The sequence below is a fragment of the Eurosta solidaginis genome, chromosome 4 (genome assembly GCF_040869045.1).
Source record: "Eurosta solidaginis isolate ZX-2024a chromosome 4, ASM4086904v1, whole genome shotgun sequence".
Taxonomy (NCBI): domain Eukaryota; kingdom Metazoa; phylum Arthropoda; class Insecta; order Diptera; family Tephritidae; genus Eurosta; species Eurosta solidaginis.
In genome coordinates, this window is record NC_090322.1 from 9,479,290 (window position 1) to 9,500,281 (window position 20,992).

The 20,992-nt window shown below is 39.6% G+C and overlaps 2 protein-coding genes across 3 annotated transcripts in view; one reads left to right on the top strand and one right to left on the bottom strand.

The window, feature by feature from the left end:
* Nucleotides 1-20,992, top strand: part of aspr (asperous) — a 34,373-nt gene that overhangs the window by 10,962 nt on the left and 2,419 nt on the right. Inside the window, exons 2-4 of one of the 2 annotated variants that reach the window (XM_067780002.1) lie at nt 211-370; nt 804-1,036; nt 1,220-1,301. In XM_067780002.1, coding sequence (XP_067636103.1) covers nt 211-370; nt 804-1,036; nt 1,220-1,301 — 475 coding nt within the window. The remainder of the gene's footprint in view (nt 1-210; nt 371-803; nt 1,037-1,219; nt 1,302-20,992) is intronic. The other variant, XM_067780003.1, reaches the window with a different exon arrangement.
* Nucleotides 8,691-16,765, bottom strand: LOC137248969 (uncharacterized). The gene is made up of 2 exons (XM_067780000.1): nt 10,584-16,765; nt 8,691-10,493 (listed from the first exon to the last, which is right to left on the bottom strand). The coding sequence occupies exon 1, from the start codon at nt 16,211-16,213 to the stop codon at nt 13,511-13,513; it is 2,703 nt and encodes a 900-aa protein (XP_067636101.1). The 5' UTR covers nt 16,214-16,765; the 3' UTR covers nt 8,691-10,493; nt 10,584-13,510.

The following is a 20,992-nucleotide window of genomic DNA, read 5'->3' on the forward strand; positions in this document are numbered from 1 at the left end:
AAAAGTTTTTGCGCAAATATTTTGTTAGCTTTCACAAAACACAAAAATTGATATTTTTTGTAAAAGTTTTTACATATGTATATGTAGCCAGTACCGAAAACAGAGACATACAAATTTTGTTGTTTTTGTAATCAATACTTTGATTTAAAAACCTGTGTTTTGTATAAATTTGTACTTATTGTTTTTCTTGTTGTTTTTTCTTTCCTCCAGACTTCGAACATCGCCTTGAGCGCGTTACTCTTGCTTGCCATCGGCAGCAGCTTTCCTGAGGTTTTAGGTAAAAATGTAGACAAACGTTGCGTGAATTGCACATACCGCACATACTACACTTCAGCCAGCAGTCCACACCACACAGCGCGCGATTCTAGCGGTATTTAGAAATTTCAAACTCAAATAATAATAAAAAAAATACTGAATTTATGCAAGAGTTCTTAAGCAAACACATAAACATTTCACACACATAAAAATCCACACCCACTAACTAACAAACAAACATATTTCGCACAAACGCACCCAGGTATATAACTGTGTTTACACTGCGTTAAAAGTCATTTTGTAACCCCCACAAATTTTACTTTTGCGACCGTACAAATCATGCTGGCTCATCTAAAAATATTTTTTTTTTATCTAAAAAAAACTTGAACAAAAAAAAAATCATTTGTCTCTATGCAAAGTCATTTTCCGCTTCCGCCATAAATCAACACTGCTTCATTTCCTTCCCTATCTATTTTTGTTTTTGTCTATTGCTACATTCATTATTTAATCAAAAGTATTCTCACATACCGCACCTCTTCCTCTTATAGCCGTTACGTATGGTTGCTCTGGCAATCCATGTGGCGTAAATGCTGTCTGCCAGGAGACTTCTGGCGGTCGTCCTGTTTGTTCGTGCCCGCCCGGTCATAGCGGAAATCCGTTGACTCACTGTAATCGGGGTGAATGTTTAGATAATGTAGATTGTCGCGGTGATTTACAATGCAAGGATAATCGCTGCGTGAATCCATGTGTAGGCGCTTGTGGTTTGAATGCCAATTGTGAGGTGAGTGCGCATATGGCATACATACACACGTAAATTGTTTGTATAGTTGTAGGGATAAATGAATTAGTATGACTGATGACATTTTTATGTTAAGCGAGCTTTAAAAATTTTATTTAAGAAAATTTACTAAGAAAATTGGTCTCTATTTAATAAACATAATTTTCTGTTTCACTTTTTGTTCAGCCAAAGAATCATGTTGCTGTATGCAGTTGCCCCACAGGCTACAGAGGCGATCCATTCACTTCCTGCCATCGCGTGGATCCTGGTAAGTCTTTGGCTTTTTGTTTTTTATTATAAGAGGCGGATTTATTTGCACAATTTTAGACTCTGAATATTTTTTTTGTTGTTTTCCTAATTGTTATAATATAGTATATTCAGGGTGTCATTTCGTACCTTGGCCGAGCCACCAGACCAACGGATTAGACAGTAGGAAAAACGAAAACTAGCACTGAAGATAGCACGACAACTAAATGCTAAGCCGTCTCGCTCCGCTCAAGGTAAAAAGTTAGCTGGGGCTGTCATGTATTCTCACCTGTTAGACTTACCACAAATATTCTGCACTTCCTAGCTATACCCTCTGAGACTACTGACATATTGAGTCTTGTACACCTACAACCTCTCGATGCCTCACAGTTTTGCGCAGCGTATCAAGCGGCGTCTTCGATGACCAAAGTAGGGTGTGCTATAACTGGTCAAGAGATAGCTGTAGAGAATGATAGGTTCTAAATTTAGATATATCTGGGTTTGTATGAAGACGTGCCCAAATTTGTGAGCATAGTTTAAATAGAAGTGTTAAAGAATCTGAGCCGACTGATTTAAGTTCTAAAGACTTTTCAGGTCATAGCACAACAAATTTCTCATGTCAAGTTAAAATCACGGCTACAAACCGTCTCAAAGCGGTTCGGTTCAGTAGTTCAAGCCACTTTGACACGAAAAGGGCTATCAACAATGAGCTCTTTAATTAATGGGCGCTTCGAGATATACTGACAATGTCGGGTTAACCGCCAGCGGGAAGAAGAAGGGGGTATAAAGTCCCGAATTGGCCTAAGCTAGGAGAGCTGACCCTGCAGAATAAACCTTGTATAATATATGAAAAACCCTTCCAGAACGCCCCCGTTTTACGCTCAGTGATGGCGAATGGTGGTCAACATAATTTCTTATCTTGATTTAATCCTTACAACCACTGGTTTGCTGAGGTCCCTTTTGGGTCATTTAATACACATGATGTACATTTACCCAAGAATCAAGGATTAGCTATGCCAAAAGACGTTGAGCAACGGCACAAGCCCCGTTAGGATTGGAAAGTGAAGTTCGGATCTATTCGACATCAAACGAGGCTTTAGAGGACGCGAATTTTTTAACCTAATACTTGAGAAGACAATTCTGGTAGCAGATATACCACAGCGTGGTACAATCCATTATAGGAGCGTACAATTTCTGGAGTATGATGATGATAGTGATATCATTGGCTATAAATTGATTGGTTGACGAATATACATAAATTAGAGACTGTGAAGGATTTTGTTAGGAATCAAATCACTCTAGCCAACAAGTGCGAACTGAGTAGGCAATCACGCTCTATAAGTCTCTCATCAGAACTACCCTGATAGTATAGTTTGGTATCATTGACAGTGTCGAAAGAGAATGATCTTGAAGCGTAAGAGAGAAAAGATCTACGGAGGAGGATTTATGGTCCTGTCCGTGATGTTGAATACCGAAGAAGGCTTAGCCCTTATTCAAAAAATTATTTGAATCACAATAAATTACGAAACTCTCAGCTGCTAAACGCAAAATCAATGAACATGGTGGATTTTACAAAAAAAAAAATGGATTATTTTCGCGCCAACGTGTATATGCTTGTGTTTAACATCCGTCATTGAAATTTTTCTTCATGCAAATGTTACTCATACGCCCAGTTGCACCACTTCAAACGCCCAAAAATGTATGCAAATGTACGAATTTGTTTGTAAACACTTTCTTGCGCTAAAAGCATGCTTGTTCAAGCATGAATCATAGCAGTAAAAGAAAAATATGTAATGAACTCATGTGTGCGTCAATTACTAATTAATACTGTACCAACAACAATAACAAAACCATAAGAGGCACGTCAACTAACCATAAAACGATAAATAAATCCAAACGACGTAGGTAATAAATAACCAGAGGTGTTTGTAATTTTTACGTTAAAAACAATTACATTATGACTATTGAAATGACAATTAAAAAATCAGCACACTCATTAGCAGATTACCGCAAAAAAACTTAATGATTAGGCGTAAGATTTGAAACGATTAAGAACAAAACGAAACGCCAAGAGCACTAACGCAGCTGCTGCTGAAAGCATTTTAAACGGCCCACATACCGTAATTTAACTAAAGGGTTTGGCGGATATGCTATTGTTTACATGTTTACACAATTGTTTTTTTCTATAATTTATTTATTATTATGAAAATATGTGATTGCTGTCCATTTATAGTAGGGATTATTATACCTTTCATGAACATGAAATGGTATATTAACTTTGGTCCGATGTTAGTCATGTTGAGAAATATAGAAGATAGACTCACCATTAAGTATACCGAATTGATCAGGGCGACAAACTGAGTTGATATAGCCATGTGCGTTTGTCCGTCCGTCCGTCTGTCTGTTTGAACGCAAACTAGTCCCTCAAATTTTGAGAAATCTCAATGAAAATTGGCGCAAGGATGTATTTTTGTATTATATTAGACATTTGTCGGATCCGGTAGGATCGGACCACTATAACATATATCTCCCATACAACCGATCATTCAGATAAGACGATTTTGGTCATTCCTGCCGCAATTTAGAAAGTATAAACGTGAAACTCGGTGATATATATTCTAATATATCATAGAAGATATCCTGAAAAAATCACTTTGATCGGCTATATATAGTTATATCCCATACAACCGTTCGTTGAGATAGAAAGAATTTTGGCCATTTCTCCCTTAATTTAGAAAGTATAAACGTGAAACTTGGTGATATTTATTCTAATATATCATAGAAGATTTCATGAAAAAATTATTTCGATCGGAGCTATATATAATATATATCCCATACATCCGATCGTTCAGATAGAAAGATTTTTAGCCATTTCTCCCTTAATTTCCAATATAAAAACGTTAAACTAGGTGATATTTATTTTAATATATCATAGAATATTTCATGAAAAAATCATTTCAATCGGAGCTATTTATAATATATATCCCATACAACCGATCGTTCAGATAGAACGCTTTTTGGCCATTTCTCCCTTAGTTTCCAATATAAAAACGTGAAACTTGGTGATATATATTCTAATATATCATAGAAGATTTCATAAAAAAATCATTTCGATCGGAGCTATTTATAATATATATCCCATACAACCAATCGTTCAGATAAGGGGGCTTTTTGCCATTTTTTATTTTATATTTATCTTAAAAATCGTTTGTATGTACATCTGTTCACTATATATTTCTTATCTTATACATCCGCTTATTTGGAGATTAGGAACGGGATAAGATTATTGTTCAGCCCCATTCATGAAAGGTATGAAGGCTTCCTTACTTGTTTTAAATTGTTATTCGAATAAACGCTCTGTAGCGCAAGTAGGCGTTTAGCGCCAAAAGTTCTATTAAAGCAGTCAGAAACTATTCGTGCAAAGGCAACAAACACAAAAAAAAAAACATTTTTACCCACAAGGAAATCAATTTGTCACACAGTTGATGATTCTTGTTTGCCTTCAATTGTGGTCGAAAATAATTTTGTATTTCGCGAAACGAGTAAGTGCATCCAAAAGCAAAATAAAATAATTTACATATTTTTTTACGTTTTTTTTTTGTTTGCTTAATTTTCATGCAAAAAGTTAATGGTCTGTGTTATTGAGAACATCGATTGATCATATTGAGTGTACTCTGATCAGCAGTTTTCCCTTTTACTCAGCGCTATACTCGTTAAGCTACTGTTGTTGTCAAGTTGTTAATTGTTTGTATGCGTTGGTGTGTGAGAAATAAAAACTATATATGTATAAACATGGTGTGTAAATAATTCGCAATTCGATCAATGATCGATGATTGAGCGGGTAGTCGCTGTCGGATTTTGAATACATACAATAAAATAAATTTTAACGACTTATGTTGCGTAGTTTAAAAAATAAACAAAACAAGATTAAATTAAAAAAATTGTTTTTGTTTTTATCGGCCTATTGGTAAAGGATTCAAGGTTCGATTCGAGTTCAAGGCCCGGACAATAATTTTTTTTAATGATAATCATTGTTTTTTTTTTTATTTTTCTATAATTGAAAAATTGTATTTTTATTTTTGGAATTGTAAATAGAAAAATTTTCAGACAACCTGCCATACTACAAAAAATTAATTTTCTGGCCTTGGCCTCGAATCGAACCTTGAAACAAATTTAATAGAAAACAACCGAAATTAAAAAAAATTGTAAAAAATAAATTAAATAGCTAAAATTACCTAATTAAATAAAAGGAAAGATCAAGTATAAATAAGTTAATATATTCAAAAATTAGGTAAAAACATTTTATAGACAAAACTAGCAGACCTGGCAGACGTTTTTCTGCCCTACCTTTTGTCTATCTGCATAACTTTTAAGACGTTTTTACATCTTCCTCTGCCTTCCCCTCTCTCCCCCTTTTTATTTATCGTTTTATTCACTCCTCTGCGTCTCGGTCTTCCTCTCTGCCTTCTCCTTGCCTTCTTTTCTCTCTAGCTCCCTCTCATTTTGCCTCTCCCACTCCATCTATCCCTATATCTCTATCTCCTTCTAACTCTTTGTCAGACCCTTTACCCTTGCTTCGCTTTTCGCCTCTCTAACTCTTTTTATTCTTCTCAATCCCTTATTCCCAGCCCCAGTCCCAGGCCCAGTCCCATTTTTGTATGATGTTTCATAAAAAAATAAAAAAAAATAAAACAAAAAATTTTGTCTAAAAAAATGAAGGCGTCCCTTACGATTTTGGGGTATGAAAAATATATAAGATCCGATGCTCAATACGCTCACAAAATTTCATGCGAATCTGTCGAAACGTTGCGAAGGAGCTCAACCACAAACACTGTGACACAAGAATGTTATATATAACCAGAAGACCCGGCAGACGTTGTCCTGCCCTAAATTTGGCCTATCTGCATACATTTTAATAAGCATTTTCCGTCTGACTCTGCCCTCCCCCTCTTCACTTTTTCCTAATCCTTTTATTCACTCCCTCCGTCTTTTTCGCTTCATCCATCTCCACCTTCGTCTCATTCTATCTCTTTCTCAATCTCCTTCTCTCTTTTCTCTTGTCTCAATTCCTTCTCATTATTTTGCATCCCTTATTGCCTGTCCCAGAGGGTGGTATGTATTTTATTACAGTCCCAGTCCCAGTCCCAGTCCCACTCCGAGTTTCAGTCCCAGTCCTAGTCCTAATCCCAGTCCCAGTCCGTCTCTGGATAATATATTATTCTGTACTAAAGCACTCATCAACAGCTTTCATTTGATATCCATATTGTATAAACACTGTCTAGGCATTCACTGGCCCACGTTTTGGCCTATATCTCGAGACCCTAGTCACCCAGGGGTATGAAAATTACCCTCTACTAAAGCACTCATCAACAGCTTTCATTTGATATCCATATTCTATAAACACATTCTAGGGGTACTCGGGTCCACGTTTCAGCCTCTATCTCGAGACCCTGTACGTCGATCGCAACCAAACCTACCAACTACTAGTAACCACCGCGTGAGGTTTACGCAACTTGTGTGAAATTTTGAACAAAATCGACCGACGCATCTCTTCAAACACCGGCGACCAACTAACACACATTTTAGCCTTTCTTTTTATATATATAGATTTTTATTTTTCACACTTCACTATAATATTAAAACGAAATGCAGATTTTCGTTGCTTTTGAAATTCGGCTTAAAAATTGCACATGGAACAACTAAAGACTCTCTTGAATTTAAAAAAATTTCATAGTACCTCTAAATCGCGGGCCCCCTCAGAATCTCCCCCCCCCCCCCCCCCCCCCCCCCCGGCCCTATCGGCGGGCCTGGTGATGTGCTATACTTGATATCATTCGCAATAATATTTTTTATTGATAAGCACGTTGTTTAATTAAACACCAACCAATTACACGGAAGTGTATCCACACCCCTGAAAATGTGAGTGCCGGTGCGTATACGTAACATTTTATTATAACGTATAAACAATAAAAAAAATTGCAATAACATAGTATTGCGACTATAAACTGAGATATAACCTATCCTATATTTCAAGTTGGATCAAACTACACATGGGGTGCAAAACAAATTCAAAATCGGTTTAGTAGTTTAGGAGTCCATTGGCCTCAAACATAGCGACACGTGATTTTTATATATTAAGATTAAGGTTTGTCTCGTTCTTAAGGCAAAAAATAAATAAAATCCAATCAAGAAAAAAATCTGAAGAATAAAACAAGAGTATCATATTCGTTGTAAAGTCTTAGTTTTAAGTTGTTTCCTTGTTTAGCAATATATGTGAGAGAGCTCATTAGAGCTTTGACGCGCGTATAATGGTTCCCTCATATCCAGTTATTCAGTATCCAGGCGGCCACCGTGGTGTGATGGTAGCGTGTTCCGCCTACCACACCGTATGCCCTGGGTTCGCACCCCGGGCAAAGCAACATCAAAATTTTAGAAATAAGATTTTTAAATTAGAAGAAAATTTTTCTAAGCGGGGTCGCCCCTCGGCAGTGTTTGGCAAGCGCTCCGGGTGTATTTCTGTCATGATAAGCTCTCAGTGAAAACACATCTGCCTTGCAGATGCCGTTCGGAGTCGGCATAAAATATGTAGGTCCCGTCCGGCCAATTTGTAGGGAAAATTAAGAGCACGGCGAAAATTGGAAGAGAAGCTCGGCCTTAGACCTCTTCGGAGGTTATCGCGCCTTACATTTTTTTTTTTAAAAATCCAGTTTAAAATCACCTTAGAAGGAATTATAAAGCTTCTCAAGGCTAAAATAATGACATCCAAAAATCCCAAACCCTTCATTTATTTTTATAACTCCCATGAAAATGAAATTGTATATTAAGCTTCGTCTAAATATCAAAATTGTAAGTCCTTAGAGGAAAAGAGATAGGCCACCAATAAGTAAACCCAAATGATCAGGATGACGAGCTGAGTTGATTTAGCCATTTGCGTCTGTCTGTTTGGACCAGCAAACTATTCCCTAAATTTGTGAGATATCTTGATGAAATTTGGTGACCGGGTATATTTATTTGGCTGTACCGTTAATAATTTGTCGGAACGAACCTGATCAGACCACTGTAGCATATACCTCCCATACAACCGATTTTTCTGAATGAAGGGTTTTCGTCATTTGTTCTTCATTTTAACAGCTAGAAGCTTTAAACTTTACCCGATGCTTCCACATACATACATATCGACTGGTTACTGACTCAACCACGTAATGGCAAAAACTTAAGTTTACAGGAGAACCAATAAACTGATTTTTATTAGAGATATCAGTTTTTTCGAAATTCTAAGGATAACCAAATTTTAAATGGAGGACGTTCTGTTACATAAGAAAAAATATACACAAATATTTTGCTGATTTAATATTTTAAATAATTTATAAGTACTTACGAGGTTGCTGTTCTTACGAAAAGAAAATATATGTTGTATATGCGTGGTTGTTGTTTTTTTTATTTTATGTATGTAATGTACGTAGTTTGTTTAAAGATTCTCAAATTGGTTTAATCTTAAAGCGAAAAATACATAGTACATTAATACATGTGATTATAAGTTAAATTTTTTATGGAATTTAATTTTATATATCTTCGTGACTCAAATTATCATAAAAAGCATGATAGTCAGTGGGAATGAACGCTTTAAAACTCTGCAAATCTCGGAATTTTCTTAAAGGTAATTTTAAAGGCTGTATATAAAGGCCTTTGACTTCGGGTAATACCTTTTCAGTTTTTAACCGGTGTGGTAATTGTACCCATTCATCGTCGTAATCAAGTTTGTAAAAAATTCCAACTGAGGTATGCTTTAGACATTTTACATCAGTGATACAAGCGTCGCCTAATTTTGTTCCGGGTCTTATGGATTTGTAAAAATTTAATTCAGAATATTTTTAAAAAATATGTACCAAACATAGTGCACTTTATATGGTCCATTGCTTGTTCTTGCCTCCTGTATGAGCTTTATACAATCAGCAGGAACAAACAGTTCATTTTTTTTTTCCTTTCTCAATATTCGCATGGACGGAATCGCATTCCATTTGGGTATGACCAACGGACAAATACTTTCGGTAAACTGTAGTATTATACTTTTTGGAAAAATACGTCAACGCATTTGATAAAGTCACATTTCTATTTTGTGCACTACATTCATCACTGAACAAACATATAGGAATATCCTTTGCAGTTACTTCAGTTTCTAAAAAATGTAATAAACATGAGGCAAAAATATTAGCGTCCATTCCACCTTCACCTTCATGCCATACATAACAAACTACCTCCGAGTTTTTCAAATTAAAAATTGAGAATTGATGACATGATAACTTTTGTTTGAAGTAATGGGCCCCAGCAGCAATAAATGGAACCATTTGAACAGCTTGGACATCCAGTGCGAAGCAATTAATCTCTCCATTCCTTGCTCTCTCTTTATCTTGCCCCTCTCTTTTCGAGCACGATCTTTAAGTCTTATGTGCGTATTGAAAGTGTTCGTATCAACATTCTTATTTTTATAAGCGTAACAAATATTGCACTGATCTTTTTTTGGTTTGTATAATCCGATGTTCAGCTCATGCGTTACGTTTAAAAAAGTTTTATAGCCAGCCCTTTCAGATTCGGAAATATTTTTCATACTTAAACAATTTGTGAACTGTTTGTAAACCTGTTTAATGGATGTGTAAGTCAATTCCATATATATTTTTGCGAATTTTGACATTTCCCTCCAAAAGGACTTAAAGAGCTCAGCTCTTTGACAATCAGATATGCTTACACACTTATTGCCACCCCTATCGGGTTTACATCGGCATCGCTGCTTTAAATTTCTCTCACTTCTCTTTTTCATACCCACCATTTCTCCACTGATTCTTTCCAAACTATAGTAGCATTCTCCCTGTTGCCGCGCTTTTTTGAACTTTTCTCTTTTCCACTGTTGTCGCTTGCTGTAACCTTTCTTTGCTCTCGTGTGTGATATCAAGCCTGATGTTTCATCCAATTTATGCTTCGTTGGAGTACTTAATGTATTACTTGAGCTTTCAATAGAATTAACTTCAAAACAACTAGACCAATCAATGGAGAATATGTCATCTGAACTACTTTCGACGTTCGAGTTGGCATCTATAAAAAGTCCGGTTCTTTCGTCTAATTTCTTGGGAGTAAAGCTTTTATTAGTTTCGAAACTTTCAGCAAAAATGAAATTGCCCGTTTTTTCATCGAGAACTCTGTGAAGTTCAGCATTTGCATCCTAAAATACAATATGAGTTTGAATAACTTCTATATAGATTATATGAAAGCACATGTTGATAAATTTATAACTTATGTTGCGGCGTTTTACCTGTTGCGGGTGATACGATCTTCAGTTGATTTTGCGGTTGTTACCTTTGCGATTAGGCGGTGTGATCCAATGAATAGACTAACGCGATCAAATGCTATTGATTTATACTATTTAATTCGACTTTAATTAATGTACAAAAGTTTGGAATTTATTTAGTTTAATTGCGGCGGCACTAGTGGACTGTATAGCAGAAGGTATAAAAAAGCAATAATAAAAGAAATAGGGATAACACAAATGTCAAACACACAAGCTTGATGTGATTGAACGTTAACCCTTGCACGACTAACATATTATAGTTTATGATTTTAAGATATGCAAATTCGAACACAACATACCGCCGCCCTTGAACTATCTATGATAGGTTCAACAATATTAAAATTTTACATGGTATGAATAATAAATTACAGCATAAAAGTAAGTATACAATGCAAGAATCTCCATAAATAATTAATTTGATTTCCATGAAAAGATGTATGAATCTATGAGTCTTCCGTGCACGACAGATACTCCTTCCTCGGTAGTAGGCAAAGTTTCACAATCGGTCTAACGAGCTCTCCATTTGACGTCTTCAAAGTAACAACACGTACACGTCCAGCTGAACCGGGATGGCATTTTATGACTCTAGCCAGCGCCCACTTCGTCGGTAGGGTTGATTCGTTAGCTATAGCAACTACATCGCCTTCTACGAAATTATGTGAAGGGCGAAACCATTTTGATCGACGCTGTAAACTGACGAGATACTCGTCTCTCCAACGGCGCCAAAAATACTATCTCGCAGCGGAAATTACCTGTCATCTCTGATAAATATTTCCACGGAACCCTTGAACCTCAGGTTCCGGGAGCGACTTGAGCGGTTCACCAACGAGAAAATGCCCAGGAGTTTAGACTTGTAAGTCGCCAGCTGTCGTATAATTGTCGCAAAGCGGCCGAGAATTTACGCAAGCTTCAACGTCGGTCAATAGCATGTTAAATTCCTCATAGGAAAGCAGAGTTTCACCTAATGCGCGCTTTAAGTGATATTTTATTCTCTTTATGCCGGTTTCCCAATAACCTCCCATGTGCGGTGCAGATGGTGGATTGAACCGCCACTCGATGTTTGAGTCGGCGAAAAACGATTGCAACCTTTCGTCAGCCATACACTGCTGAAACGCGATTTGCACCTCCTTCTCAGCACCCACGAAATTCGTACCATTATCTGAAGACATGTGCTTACAGTAGCCTCTGCGGTTTATGAACCTCTTGAAAGCGTTGAGGAACGCTGGTGTCGTCAGGTCGCCAACAAATTCCAGATGCATAGCGCCTGTACACATGCATATAAAAGAACATATGTATCCCTTAGTGGCCTTTGCTCCTCTACCATGGGTGAATTTATACATGTACGGTCCTGCAAAATCCACAGCGGTTCGAGTAAAACAGCGAGCAAAAGTAGTACGTGTTTCAGGTAGATCTCCCATTGATTGCTTGCCGAGATTACGATTCAAAATAGTGCACTTAACGCATTTGTGATAAATGTTTCGTATCAAGCTTCGAGACCCTATAACCCAATATCGTCGTTGTAAAACTGTCTGCATGATGCGAGGCCCAGCGTGTAATGTATATTTGTGGATATCGTGGATGATCTACTTCGCAAGCGGAACGTTTTTGGGTAATATAATGGGATGTATGACGTCTGTCGACAATGCTACATTCTTCAACCTTCCTCCAACGCGTAAAACGTTTTTCTCATCTAAGTATGGCTGCATACGCACGAGACAGCTACGCAGTGGAATGGGCTTTTTCGCACTGCAAAGAGAGATCTCGTTAGAAAAATAGAACGTTTGGGTATACCTGATTAAACGCAGCTCGGCTTCAGAGATCTCTTGGCAGGTGGGAGCCCCGACTCGTTTCGCAGCGTGGATTCGAGTGGCAGCTCGGGCATTGTAAGCAAATCTTAAAACATATGCAACTATACGACGAAGCTTTGAATACGACGAATACCTCGTCATAATTGACCAATGCTCGCTTGAACTCGTGACATGCGTGGCGACATTGTTTCTAATGCTCATCTCGGTTGTATGCTGCTCTGTTGACGTTTGATGCCAGAAAGGTTCATCACCTTTTAAGAACTCTGGACCGTTCCACCAAAGATGATGATGCAGCCACTCCGATGGAGCCACTCCTCTGGAAGTACAATCTGCGGGATTCGACTCCGATCGAACATGGTTCCAACACTCAGCGGGCAGCACTTCTTGGATATTAGCAACTCGGTTTGCGATAAACGTCATCCATCTGCTGGGATGTGCCTGCATCCACCCCAACGTAATTTTCGAGTCCGTCCATGCAAATATGGGATAATTCAAATCATGCCACCTCTGTTGAATGTTCCGCACCAATTTAGCGGCAAGATGCGCACCGCATAGCTCCAATCGCGGCAGCGTGTTGACTTGAGGGGGGCTACCTTACTCTTTGATGAGATCAATGCGACGGTAACCGTTCCGTCTTTTCTTACCGTCCGGGCGTATGCAACCGCAGCGTAAGCACGCTCGGATGCATCCGAAAATATGTGTAACTCCGTGCTCGACTCAGTCGTCCCCAGGCTCAGCCAACGGTTAACCCTTAAATTTGAAAGAATTTGCACCTCAGAGCGATGTTCCAACCACTTCATTGCAGTAGCTTCGGGAATAACGTCGTCCCAACCGACTTTGTTGCGCCAAACCTCCTGGAACCATATTTTTGATTTAACTACTGCGGGAGAGAGAAGTCCCAGGGGATCGAATAAGGTGCTTGCGTCCGACAAAAATGCCCTTTTTGTCATAATTTTAGGGGAGTTTTTCAAATCAACGGTGAACGTGAGATAATCTTTCTCTGTATTCCACATTACACCCAAAGCGTGGATCTCTTTGCTGTCGACTAAATAGTGTGAAATATTTTCTGGCGTATTCGAAATACTACTGTTGAATTCTGCACAATTCCTTTAATATGTCTGTTACGTTTTTTTGCAAAATTAAAAGGTCGTGTTTTAAAGATGTACCAGTAAGGAGATCATCCATATAAAAATCCTTTAAGATGACGCTGACAGCTTTCGGACAGTCGATCGCCGACTGGTTTGCGGTTTCTTGCAGGGCCTTCACGGCTAAGTGGGGCGCAGCGGCTACACCATAAGTTACACGTAACATGCGAAAATCTTGTACAGGTAAACATGGATCTTGGCGCCAAACAATACGTTGTAAGTCGATATGATCCTCAGAAACGCGTACTTGTCTGTACATTTTTGCTACATCCGCTGTTACAGCATATCGATGTGTTCTGAAACGCGTCAGAATAGAAAATAAATCCTGCTGCAATTGTGGACCGACGAGTAAAGCGTCGTTCAGAGAATTTCCGTTGGTGGTTTTAGCAGATGCGTTGAATACAACCCTCAACTTCGTTGTGACGCTCGACTCCTTAACGACGGGATGATGAGGCATATAAAAACATTGGTGAGTTGATTCCTTTGCAGCTTCCATGTGGTTCATGTCGATGAGTTCCTGCATGAACTCATTATAGCGCAGACGAAGATCATCATCACGAGCCAACCGTCTTTCGATACGCAGTAGACTTCGCAAAGCAAATTCTCGGGAATCACCTAAAGGAATGTTAGACCTTAGTGGTAGCTCTACAATGAATCGCCCGTCGGATGCTCTTCTATGCGTTCTTTCAAAAATCTCTTCACATTGACGTTCTTCAGCAGTGTGATGGTGCTTTTGAGGTCCTTCCTCTAATTCCCATAACCTGGTAAGGGCCTTATCTAACTGTACGTCGCAATGCAGCGCCTGTAGACAAGTCGTAGCGGGTTCAAATTCATCGACAAAACCAAATAACGTCCAGCCGAACACGGTTCGTTGAGCCATGGGTGTACCAGGTGGTCCCTTCAGGAATTCGGGGTAAAGGAGCAGGTCCATAACGTCCATGCAGATGAGCATATCGATACGTCCCTGGTCCATAAAGTGTGGATCGGCTAGAAATAGGCCTTGTACGTGTGACCACGATGTAACTGCCACTGATTGGGTTGGCAATTCACTTGTAATTTTGGGTAGAATTAGCGCATTTACAGAGAAGCATAGATTAGAGCAATAAGAAGATAGGGAAAGTAATACTTCGCCTCTTGAGCGACCTCCTTGCGAAGAACCTATTCCCCTAACGACTACTGAAGATGCCTTTCGAGGCAGCCCTAACCGTTGCACGCAAGCCTCGGTTACGAAAGAGGCATGTGAGCCAGAGTCGAACAGCAAGCGAGCTGATTGCCAACTACCAGAGCAATCACGAACTTTGACCAGTGCGGTTGCCAACAGCACAGTTTTCTCCTTTTGGATCTGCGGATTGTCCACGGAATTTGAAGACGAAGAGGTCAATGCGGACGCGCGGCTTTTAGAAGAATCAGCAGTAGCGGTATTTAGTTGCGATGCGGTGAAATGAGCGGTAGTTACAGCGGCTGCGGCGTTGGGCGTAGAAGTAGTATGATGTAAAAGCGTGTGATGGCGTTGATGACAAACCCTGCATCCAGATAAACTATTACATTTCGCTTTGTAATGATCTGGGCTCAGGCAATTCGTACAAAAACCGGACTCCATAACAAATTTTGATTTCGCGCTTGAATCGAGATTTCGGAACTTTTCACAGCTATATACCTCGTGCGGCCCCTTACAATGCGCACATTCTACGCTCTTTTGGTTTGGCATAGCCTGAAATACATTCGCCGATTTGCCTACGGTGTTAGCCTTAGCTTTAATGGGTATTGATGTGGTTGTTGAAGGAAGCATCGAGAGTGAGCGACACCTAACTTCCAGAAATGAGACCAGATTCTCGAATGTTGGCGGATCATCGCTGACGAGTGACAACTCCCACTGATTCCGCGTCTCAAATGCAAGTTGGTTCACTACTTTGTATACGAGCCAATCATCCCAAAATTCAACAGGGCGCCCTAAAGCCTTAAGCTCGCGTATGTGTTGCTGAAACGTATCTATTACCCCCTTAATCGACTCACCGGAGTCACAAGCTACCTTCTTCACGCTCGACATGGCTCTGAGATGCCCCTCCATTATTACACGCATTACCTTATACCGCGTTTTTAGGAGCTCCCAAGCTTCTTCATAATTTGCGTCACATATTTGAAACCCGTTTATAATTTTCAAGGCGTCACCTTTCAAACAGCTTCGGAGATAGTGGAGTTTTTGTCCGGCCGTCAATGCGGTGTTGCGATCAACCAGCGAAGAGAATGCGTCGAAAAATCCCATCCATTCCGTAGAGTTTCTGGAGAACGTAGGCAACTCCATTTTAGGTAAGCATAATGCAGCAGACACTGTCATCGTTACCGCCGGCGTTGATTGTACCTCCTCGCGACACTTCCTCATTAGGTTAAGACTCGATAAGGCCGTCGTATACCATGCCTCCGCTTGAATTCTGTTGTTTTCTTCTAGCTCAATGCTTTCGGTTCCGCATGAGATTTCAACCGCATCCTGGGCAGTATTAAAACGGACCCACTGCTCATTAAGTAGTTGTAGGTAGCTTTTCACATTTTCGGCATACATTGTAAGCGATTCATCAGCAGCCTTCGTCATATACCGCTTGATGGCATGGAGTGCGGAATCGCGAGTTTTGACGGCGTTTGACATTTTTGCAATTTATTAGTTATGAAAAGGTTATTATTTTGTAAATTTTTCCTTGAAAATGAATGTACGAATGTATATATAGTATGTAAGGATATCTATGCTGATATTTTGTTTGTTACTGTTGCAGATGGCAAATCAAAGTTAGTACGGATTATGAAAAAAACATACGAACGACGTGTGTAGAGAAAATTCGTAGAGGGCAAATGAAAGTTACGGCGGTTTTGCAAATATATAACTTTTCGTATTGCAATATGTGTATGTATATTTAGATTTTATGCAATTATGAATTTTTGAAATATATAAATATATTTGCGATTTTATACTTGCATACTGGTGAATTATGCGATTCGTTTCGATGGACCAAAAAATGTTGCGGCGTTTTACCTGTTGCGGGTGATACGATCTTCAGTTGCTTTTGCGGTTGTTACCTTTGCGATTAGGCGATGTGATCCAATGAATAGACCAACGCGATCAAATGCTTTTGATTTATACTATTTAATTCGACTTTAATTAATATACATAAGTTTGGAATTTATTTAGTTTAATTGCGGCGGCACTAGTGGACTGTATAGCAGAAGGTATAAATAATAAAAGAAATAGGGATAACACAAACATCAAACACACAAGCTTGATGTGATTGAACGTTAACCCTTGCACGACTAACATATTATAGTTTATGATTTTAAGATATGCAAATTCGAACACAACAACTTACCTTAGGATATTCTTTATATTAGTCGACTTTTTGCAAATTTTTTTCTTTGGATTAATTTTTTAACGAAAAGAAGAACAATATGAAATAGAAATAACGGAACTTAAAACTGATGTATGGCGAGTGTTGCCAAGTTATCAATTTATGGAGTGCATAAAAGTAAGTCTTTTACGGGGTTGCTGTATTCATGAAATTTCATGTTTAAGTTACGAGTTTACGTAAAAAGGATGTTTGTTCTAAAATAAGTTAAAATTATTATTTTTCAAAGTTTACCCATTTATAATACATGTTAATACTTCTTTTGATACCAAAAACCAAAATTTTAGGAAATGGGAATTAAGTGGTTGAGTCAGAAACCAGTCGATATATCAAACGTTACTGTCTGAAAAGTTGTCAAGGTCGATCGTATAAATAATATACTAGCCTTTACCCGCGGCCCCGTCAGCAAGAGATAATAAAATATATCGGCTATTCACGTTAGCCTGCTTATCGAGTTATCTGTTGAAATTATTTTTGTCAATGTATTTTATTTTTGTAATAGAGTAAAAAAAATAACTAAAAGAGCTGATAACCTGAAAGGCACGCTGACGTGAATAGTAGGTACGATACAGGTTTTTCGAATTAAAAAAATACGTTTTGTTTTTATGTTAAATTAATTGATATGAGAGGGGTGAAGGAATTACTTACTTAGAACAAAGGAGTGAAACTACAATTATCTAAAACCAAAGAGAATTTTTTAGATGAAAATAGTGTTGCTTTTTCGGGTATTTAGTTGGTTAAAATATTACAAAAAGTGTAATTACAGTTATTACAGTTCGTTACAGGATTATTTTAAAAAAATCAAAAATACCCAGAACGAAAAAGCTGTGTTAGATATTAAGGATAAAACATACCGAATATTAATTACGAATAATTTGCAGCGAATCCATGGCCATAAAAGCTCATAATTTAAAAAGGCATGTGTGCTGAACTACCGGTTTCGAAGAGTCCTTAAATGATCCCGGAAGGGTCCCAAAATGATACCAAACTAGTTCCGAAATGATCCCGACAAATCCCGAAAACCATCCACAAATGATCCCTGAAGGGTCTCCAAATGATCCCGAAATGACCCTAACGGAATCCAGGGCGGATCCCAAAAACCATCCAAAAATGATGCCGGAAGGACCCCAAATGATCCCGAAAAGGTGCCGAAATAACCCTGACGGGATCCCGAAAGCCATCCAGTAATGATACAGGATCCCCAAATGATCCCGAAATAGTGCCAAAAATGTTCCGAAATAACCCGGACGGATCCTCAAATGATCTCAGAAGGGTCCCAAATGATCTTGAAATAGTCCAGAAAAAGTCACGAAATTACCCCGTCGGGATCCCGGACGATTTCCGAAAACCATCCAGAAATTATCCCGAAAGGATCCACAAATTATCCCGAACAGATCCCAGATGTGATCCTTAAAGTCACCAAATGATCCCGAAATGACCTTGACGGGATCCCAGATTGATCCCAGAAGCCCTGCAGACCTGGTGCCGGCAAACTCCAAATGATCCCGAAATAATCCAGAAAAAGTCACGAAATGACCCCGACGGAATTCCGTAAACCGTCCAGACAGGATCCCTGAAGGGTCCCCTAAATGATCCCGAAATAGTTCAGAAAAAGTGCTTAAATGACACGGACGGATCCGAAAACTATCCAGAAATGATTCCGCAAGGGTCCCAAAATGATTTCGAAATAGTCCCAAAATGACCATGACGGATACCTGGACGGATCCCGAAAATCATCCAGAAATTATACCGGAGGAGTCCCCAAATGATTCCGAAATAGTCCCGAAATAACTCTGACGGGATCCCGAAAACCATACAGAAATTAACCCGGAATGATCCCCAAATGACCCCGGAATACTCCCGTAATAGTCCCGAAATAACCGCGACGGGATCCCGGACGGATCCCAAAGACTATCCACAAATGATCCCGTAAGGGTTCCAAAATGATCCCGAAATAATAAATAAAAAAATTAAAAAAATGATCTCGAAATAGTCCCGAAATAACCCCGACGGTATCCCGAAAACCATCCAGAAATGATCCCGGAAGGATTCCCAAATGACCCCGGAATGCTCCCGAAAAAGTCCCGAAATAGCCCCGACGAGATCACAGACGGATCCCGAAAACTATCCAGAAATGATGCCGGAATGGTCCCAAAATGATCCCGCAATAGTCCCAAATGATCCTGACGGAAACCCGGACGGATCCCGAAAATCGTCTAGAAATTATACCAGAAGACTCCCCAAATGATCCCGAAATAGTCCCGAAATAACCCTCACAGGATCCCGAAAACCATCCAGAAATGATCCCGAAAGGATCCCCAAATTATCCCGCACGGATCTCAGAAACCATCCAGATATGATCTTTAAAAAGTCCCCAAATGATCCCGAAATTATCCTGACGCGATCACAGATTGATCCCGAAATCCTTGCATAACTGCTGCCGGCAAACTCGCCAAATGATCCCGAAATAATCCAGAAAAAGTCACGAAATGACCCCGTTCCGTAAACCGTCCAGAAAGGATCCCTGAAGGGTCCCCAAATGATCCCGAAATTACCCCGACGGGTACCCGGACGGATCCCAAAAATCATCCAGAAATTATACCGGAAGAGTCCCAAAATGATCTTTAAATAGTCCCGAAATAACCCCGACGGGATCCCGAAAACTATCCAGAAATGATCCCGGAAGGGTCTCCAAATGACCCCGGAATACTCCCTAAATAATACCGACGGGACGCCGGACGGATCCGAAATCCATCCAGAAATGATCCCGTAAAAGTCCCTGACATAGTCCAGAAAAAGTCTCGAAATTACACCGACGGGATGCCGGTCGGATCCCCAAATCTACCCAAAAATGATCCCGGAAGGGTCCCAAAAAAATACCGAAATAGTCCCGAAAAATTTCCGATATGACCCCGACGGATCCCGAAAGCCATCCAGAATTGATCTCGAAATATTCCATAAATATTCCGGAAATTACCCTGACGGGATGCCGGACGTACCCCGAAACCCATCCAGAAATGATGACGAAGGGGCCCCAACTGATAACGAAATAGTACCGAAAGGATAGCCAAATGATCCCGGAATAGTCCCGAAAAAGTCCCAAAATAACCCCGACGGGATCCCGGACGGATCCCGAAAAATATACGGAAATGATCCCGGAAGTGTCCCAAAATGATCCCGAAAGAGTCCCGAAATGACCCCGACGGGATCCCGGACGGATACGGAAAACCATTCAGAAATGATCCTGGAAGGGTTTCGATATGATCCTGACGGGATTACAAATAAGGTGAAACTAATTAATAATAAAAGCATGTTAATAAAGCAGCAGGCGCGTTGAAGCGAATCAAACAAACATACCGGTAAAGCTAATAAAAGCGTGCTAAAAAACAATTGAAGGAGGGTGGATGGTGGGAGGAGACGAAGAGCACCACCGATCGTTTTTCCTAAACTGTTTAGATCTCGATCTGTATGAGCCATACACCAAAAATTGTTGATTTAGGAGAACATTTATATTTAGTTATAACAATTTATAGATTTTGCTCCAGAGGGGGAGAGGGGAAGGTTGCGTGATCCGCCTACCACACGAAGGGCCAGGACTGAATCCCCAGACAGAGCAACATCGAAAATTTAGGAAAAAGTTTTTCTAAGCGGCGTCGCCCCTCGGCATAGATTTGGCAAATACCCCGAGTGTATTTCCGCCATGAAAAGCTTACTTACTTACTTACTTAATTGGCGCTTAACCGTCTAAACGGTTATGGCCGTCCAACAAGGCGCGCCAGTCGCTCCTTCGCTCCGCCAACCGGCGCCAATTGGTCACACCAAGGGAGTTTAAATCGTTTTCCACCTGGTCCTTCCAACGGAGTGGGGGCCGCCCTCTACCTCTGCTTCCATAGGCGGGTTCCGATATAAACACTTTCTTGGCCGGAGCATCATCTTTCATTCGCATAACATGGCCTAGCCAGCGCAGCCGCTGCGTTTTAATTCGCTGGACTATGTTGATGTCTGCGTATAGCTCGTACAGCTCATCATTA

Coding starts and splice junctions, on each gene's coding strand:
- LOC137248969 (XM_067780000.1), bottom strand. CDS start 16,213: ATGTCAAACGCCGTCAAAACTCGCGATTCCGCACTCCATGCCATCAAG.